The sequence below is a fragment of the Papaver somniferum genome, chromosome 3 (genome assembly GCF_003573695.1).
Source record: "Papaver somniferum cultivar HN1 chromosome 3, ASM357369v1, whole genome shotgun sequence".
Taxonomy (NCBI): domain Eukaryota; kingdom Viridiplantae; phylum Streptophyta; class Magnoliopsida; order Ranunculales; family Papaveraceae; genus Papaver; species Papaver somniferum.
In genome coordinates, this window is record NC_039360.1 from 217,736,669 (window position 1) to 217,743,706 (window position 7,038).

The following is a 7,038-nucleotide window of genomic DNA, read 5'->3' on the forward strand; positions in this document are numbered from 1 at the left end:
AAACTAAAATATAAAATAAAATATGAAGTAATAAATTTAGGAACAATAAATCATTACTATAATTCATATTTATTTAAGCATTATTCAAACTAAAAATATATGTTTATCTTGTTATTTAAAATTAAAATTTTAAAACATGCTTATTCTCCTCATTAGGCACATCGTTAACATTTTAACAGGATATCTAGATTGAATTTACAGGTTATTAGTTGCAACACATGTTACATATTATAGTTTACTAACATCGAGTTACCTTATTTATATAGCACTGCATAACAAAGCACCGCATACCATGACGGAGAAACGTTTTTCCAAAACTCACAATAATACCAAAGTCATCATATGTATTCCTCCTAATCATTTTAATCAAAACAAAATTAGTTCCAAATTCAAAAATATACTAGATGACTTGAATCTACTCGTGTGATCCAGAATTTACTAAGTCACTTAATATTTATCTTATCACACAATATTGTCTTGTTATTTAAAATATGTCATTGGACACAAAATCTGCATGGTGATTAAAATTTGTGTCACTCAAATTTTTTCATTGTAACACATAATTTTTATCGGCCAGTGTGGTATTGTACGTATCAGCTGATGCGACGAACCATCATCTTCACCCTATTGTATCTCATTTTCTGCATTTCAAATAAAAAAAATCAAAAAACATCAAATATTTATGTTCCAAAACAGAAATTGTAAACCTTAGACAAACAGAAAAGTTGTTTTTTATTTTGTCATATAAACAAGAATTTTATATCTTGTTCAAGATCTTTTTAGAACTAAATTTAAATTTACACTTAAATAGTTAAATATTTCTTACATTAGTTTGATCCCAAACTTATATCCATTAGCTTATATCTTGTTCAAGATCTTCATAACCCCTCCAATCCTAGTGACTTTAAAACCCATTAGCTTGAGTAATACCATCTATAAACTTATATCTAAAATTCTAGCTAACAAACATAATTGGAAAAAATGATTTCTTAAAGTTTTGGTCGCCAGATTACTGATAACATAATAATACCGCAGGAGATCTTACATACTATGAAAACCTCTAGAAACTAAAAATGGCATTTTGCTTTGAAAATTGATCTTTTGAAAGCGTTTGATTGAATAAAATGGTTATTTTTTAGAAAATGTTGTGTGCTTATAGTTTCAATGATGATTGGTATCAAATTATTATGCAATGTGTCTCTACTTCTTCTTCTCTATTCTTCTTAATGGAATTCCCGTACAAGTTTTAGTTGAAAGAGGTCTAAGACAGGAAGACTCTTTGTCTCCCTATCTCTTCGTTATTTGCATGGATTTTTTGTCTAGATTTATTTTTAAAACTGAATTAGATAAGAAAATTTCTAGGATTAAGATTTCTAAATTTGATTCCCATGTGTCCCATCTCTTTTTTTGCGGACGATTGTTTCTTATTTTTAAAATATGGAATTCCTGAAGCCAGAAATTTAATGGATATCCTTAAATTATTTGGGGATATCTCTGGTCAAGTCCTAAACCTCCAACAGTCTGGGGTTTATTTATCTCCCAAACTTCATCATAGGCACTGTGAAATAATAAGTAGAACCCCTTAATTAATGTTAAATAAATATTTAAAAACTTAGAAACCTTTATTTATTTTTTGATAGAAATAAAACTAACAGCTTTGAACCTTTGATTAGCAAGTGTTATGCTGCTCCTCAGGGATGGAAGGTTAAACTTTTTTATCAGGATGGATGAACTCATTATTAAATCTGTTCTTAATGCTTACTTTAGCTATCAAATGCAATGCATCACTTTTTCTAACCTCCTACTCGTATTAATCAAACGATTTGTTTTTAAATATAACCTCCCAAATTTACGTGTACACTATTAGGAGTTTCCTGAGGGAACTAACTACAAACAAATTTTTTTTTTTTTTTTTGGTAAGTCCAAAAGTTTATTAAAGCAAAAAACGTAATTACGAGAATTACAAGGAGGGCTCAAGGCCCCCCACCCCCGAACCAAAGGGGTTAAAGAAAATAACTGCAAAGATAACTCAAAAAGCTCCAAAAAAAGCTAACACAAAATTAATAACATCAAAAGAAAACTCAAGGAAATTAATAACGTCTATATCCTACTCCTCTCAAACGTCCATTATTTCCAGTTCTAAAGTTTCTCCTCTTAGACTGTAAACGCGGAAGAATTTCTGCCAAAATCTCTGAGTCTCCATAATCTTCATACTTTTCTGAAATATCATCGTACTCATCTTCATCCGAAACTTAATTACCAGGAACAAGTTTAACATGAGTTTGAAATTTTTTCTTAGTTGGAACACTATCCATTAGCTCCTTTTTTTCTTTTAACTAATGTTTTTGATACTCTGGATTTCTAATGAAATTAGCAGAAACCTCGTCATTCTTTAAGATAACTATGAATAGACAGTGACTTGAAATTGGTAATTCTAAATTATGGGGCATTGTATCAGCTGATATGATAAACCATGATTTTCACCCTATTGTATCTGATCTTCTACATTTAAAAAATAAACAACAAGAAAAAACATCAAACATATGTCTTCCAAAACAGATATTATGCTCTCAATTTGGTTTAGTTTCTTTCCCCTTAGGTCCAACCAGAGGTGCAATGGGTGTCTGTCAGATAATTTAATTTTTCCATGCTCCAGAAAGTCAAGATGACCAACCGACGAACATTTGGTTGTTGATTTTTTTGGTCATATACTATGGGCAGCTAGTCCCTCTTTTTATTGGTATCCTTCCCTTTCAAGTATGTCTCATGTCATGCCCCTTTTGACTGATACCTTTCTCTGTCTTTACCTACCCTTCACCAACTCCCCAAGTTGTCTGTTCCCATCATCTCAACCCCATCCATTCACCTACTTGTATTCTAAATAATCATCATTTTATTTCAGGCTTTCAGCTCTACCTGTCACTCAAACATTAGGACGCTGTTCATTCACACAAAACTCCTCAAAGCACTAGATCATTGACCAACCACTTGAGCGAACCACTCTCAGGCCTCAGCAGCGCACGAAAGAAAAGAAGAAAAAATGTCAAAAGTTCACCAACCGCACTTCCTACCTATTCCATTTTTTTCTTTTATAAACTTTTCAGCAATCCTCTAAAACCATCTACTATCTCTATCTGTTCTTCGTCTTCTTCTAGTTCATTCATGGCAATTTTCATATTTGTTTCTGCAATAGTCTTTATAATTCTGAGTTACAACATATTCCAACGTTTAAGGTTCAAGCTTCCACCAGGTCCACGTCCATGGCCAATAGTAGGTAACCTCTACGACATCAAACCGGTAAGGTTCCGGTGTTTTTACGACTGGTCGAAGATTTACGGACCAATCATATCGGTCTGGTTCGGTTCCACGTTGAATGTCGTCGTGTCCAACACAGAGTTAGCTAAACAGGTGTTGAAAGAAAAAGATCAGCAGTTGGCTGATAGGCACAGGAGCAGATCAGCTGCGAAATTTAGTAGAGATGGTACAGATCTTATTTGGGCTGATTATGGTCCTCATTATGTTAAGGTTAGAAAAGTTTGTACAGTTGAACTTTTTTCGCCTAAAAGGATTGAAGCTCTTAGGCCTATTAGAGAAGATGAAGTCACTGCCATGGTTGAATCCATCTTTAATGACTGCACTAAACCGGGTAATTCAATTAGATTAACTCTTTGCGTTCCATATATAAATATTTTTTATATTTGTTAATGGCGGGCTGAGATGCTGCCAGATAAAAAATGCTTCAGCACAAACAAGTTCTTTTCTGCTAACCATATGTTCTAGTTTTTGTGTTTTGTGTATGTGTTCAATTTTAAATGCCAATTAGTTTGATCTTAAATTTTTATTCAATGTTTGTGTAGATAAGAGTGGGAAAAGTCTGATTGTGAAGAACTACTTGAGTGGTGTAGCATTCAACAACATAACTAGGCTAGCATTTGGTAAACGATTTGTGAATTCGGAAGGTATAATGGATGAACAAGGACTAGAGTTTAAAGCTATTGTTGCTAATGGTTTAAAGCTCGGTGCATCGCTTGCAATGGCTGAACATATTCCATGGCTAAGATTTTTGTTCCCACTTGAGGAAGAAGCCTTTGCAAAGCACGGAGCTCGCAGGGACCGTCTCACCAGAGCTATTATGGATGAACATACTCTTGCTCGTCAGACCAGTGGTGGTGCTAAGCAACATTTTGTTGATGCATTGCTTACAGTTCAAGAGCAGTATGATCTTAGTGAAGACACCATTATTGGCCTTCTCTGGGTTAGTCTAAATTTACTTCTACCCTTCAAAAATCAGTACATTTGAAAATTCTGTTAGTAATGCTGTATTCAAATTTATGTTTGCAGGACATGATCACAGCAGGTATGGACACAACAGCGATATCAGTTGAATGGGCTATGGCAGAACTGATTAAGAACCCCAGGGTTCAAGAGAAGGCTCAGGAGGAAATGGATCGAGTCGTAGGAACTGAACGCGTAATGACAGAGTTGGACTTCTCGAATCTCCCGTACCTGATGTCAATTGCCAAGGAGGCGTTGCGGCTGCACCCACCAACTCCGCTTATGTTGCCTCACAAGGCCAATGCCAATGTCAAGATTGGTGGTTACGATATCCCCAAGGGTTCTAATGTTCACGTAAATGTTTGGGCTGTAGCGCGTGATCCATCTGTATGGAAAGAACCATTTGAGTTCCGTCCTGAGCGTTTCATGGAGGAGGACGTTGACATGAAAGGTCACGATTATCGGCTATTACCCTTTGGTGCAGGACGTCGTGTATGCCCTGGTGCACAATTAGGAATAAACCTGGTTGCATCAATGTTGGGTCATCTACTGCACCATTTCTGTTGGAACCCAACCGAAGGGGTGAAGCCCGAGGAACTTGACATGTCGGAGAACCCTGGTTTGGTGACCTACATGAGGACACCGTTACTAGCAGTTCCTACACCAAGGTTGCCTTCTGAGTTGTACAAACGTGTCGCTGCTGATATCTAAGTTTTCTGTTCTGCAGATTTTCAAAACTTTCCAGGTTCTGGTTTTCTGTTCTTGTGGTTCTGTCTTTGAAAGCTGAAATTGATTTTAGTAGTTGCTTGGCAAAGGTACTGAGAAATGCAGAGAACAAATGTAAAATAAACGGATCAATCTACATCTTTATGTAAAATAAACGGATCAACCGTCGTTCCATCTCTTCATAAGTTTCCTTGTGTGGAAACTCCGACATCCTTTCACGCCATTCCTCAAAGCTCATCCCGTGACTGTATGACCAAATAAAAATACTATGAATTAGTCAAATTACACACTTACAAAATTGTTGAAACAAAGCAACAAACAAGCGACTCTGTGGCCCAATGGATAAGGCGCTGGTCTACGAAACCAGAGACTCTGGGTTCGATCCCCAGCAGAGTCGTTGCATCAGTTTTGTTTTGAATCTCAGTGGATTTAGTTTATAGCCGGTTGTGGCGTGGTGTCTCACATTTCTTCAAGGCGTTTGATTTTTTTTTCTGCATACTACGAGGATTCAGAACATTAAGGATCCGTTTGGCACGGCAGTAGTATTAGCAATGCATCTAGTTGCCAATTACATGTAGTTGCAATGTCATGCATTAAAACTACATGTAGTTCAATATTTGGTGTTTGGCATTAAACTTAGATGAATGTAATACAACAATGCATTTTTAACTTTAAAAACAATAATACTATGAAATTTGTAACGGATGAAGAAAAAAACGATCCAACTATGAAATTTATAACGGATGAAGAAAAAAACGATCCAACTATGAAATTTATTTTCTCCGGATCTACCATGGTTTCTCTACTTTTTGTTATTGTTTTTGAGTCCATTTTGATTTCTTTCACACGGTTTTTCAATCGTCTTTTCCCTTTACAGCTCTCTTTTTTACCGTTTTTCTTTTTATAGGGTTTCTGTTTTTCGCTCTTCTTTCACACGGTTTTTCAATTTTCGTTTAGGGCTTGTCTTCAGTTTTCATGGCAAGATCCACTAGGGCTTCCTCTTCACTGCGATTATCGGCAACACCTCAATCTGCTCAAGGGTTTTCGTACCCATCTTCTTCATCCATTTCAGAAGAGGCTGTTGTTAACAACAGCTCTGTCCACTGCCCTTATAAGAGTCTTGATGGCTGTCAGGATTGCATTAATGGCAGGGGATATGCCAAATGATCTTTTTTGAAGCATCTACATGATCGGCATTTATCTTCTGAGGATAAGATAGCAAACTGCAGGGAGATGATTGCTAAGAACTTACACACATACCACGCCTGGGAGAAAGTTCTTAGTTCGTTAAAAATGTGGTTGTGATGTAGATGTATGCATCTACATGCTTGGAAGATGCCATGTAAAGGCCGTGAAGGGGTTATTCATGGGGACATCGTTGCAGGACCAATCAATGGTTTAGTCGCAGATTTTCTTATTCATGGTGTTGACAAACCTGTCGAGGTAAGTAATGACGCTATGGAACCTTCTATCTGTGAGTTTTCCATAGAGAATGCTTCTTCTTCGGATACTTATGAAGCCCTCTCTACGGACCTGTTGAATGCGATTCTTCAAAGGCATTTTACTACCGTAACTTGCATTCCACACCAATGTATACTAGCCTTTTCAAGGGAACTGAAGATTTGCTTGGACAGGGTAATTTGTAGTCCGGGTAGTTTGGCAGCATGGTTGCATTTAATTCTTCTTCCAATTTGCACTTTAAATCTGTTCAGACCTAGGAACTCAGGGGAAGCAAAGTCCGGCAACAGGAGGAGGTTGCATGTTGCGGCCATCAACAATGCAATTTCAGTTTGGAAGGAGCCGGGTGGTTGTTCTGCCCTGGTACACAAATTGTTGCATCAGCCTGCAGTTCACGGGAGGTCAGGGAAAGCAGACTCGAAGAAGCAAGTCGCTGCCAACATGACGGCTTGTCGGAAGAAGATTTCATGTGGCCATTTTTCTGCAGCAATACGGGTGATTTCCTCATCTGGTGTAGCTCCACACAGTGAGAAAACTTTCCTTGACTTGTAAGACAAACACCCTCATGCCCCCCCCCCC

At 37.0% G+C, this 7,038-nt stretch overlaps 1 protein-coding gene and 1 non-coding gene across 2 annotated transcripts; both read left to right on the plus strand.

Annotated features, from left to right (window-relative positions):
- Positions 1-3,069: 3,069 nt before the first annotated feature.
- LOC113358675 (cytochrome P450 98A2-like) lies at positions 3,070-5,179 on the plus strand. The gene is made up of 3 exons (XM_026602296.1): positions 3,070-3,646; positions 3,858-4,255; positions 4,342-5,179. Exons 1-3 carry the CDS (start codon positions 3,163-3,165, stop codon positions 4,984-4,986), a joined length of 1,527 nt encoding a protein of 508 aa, XP_026458081.1. The 5' UTR covers positions 3,070-3,162; the 3' UTR covers positions 4,987-5,179.
- Positions 5,180-5,325: 146 nt separating this feature from the next.
- Positions 5,326-5,398, plus strand: TRNAR-ACG. Its single transcript has one exon. It is a non-coding gene; the product is annotated as a tRNA-Arg (tRNA).
- The last annotated feature ends 1,640 nt before the right edge of the window (positions 5,399-7,038 follow it).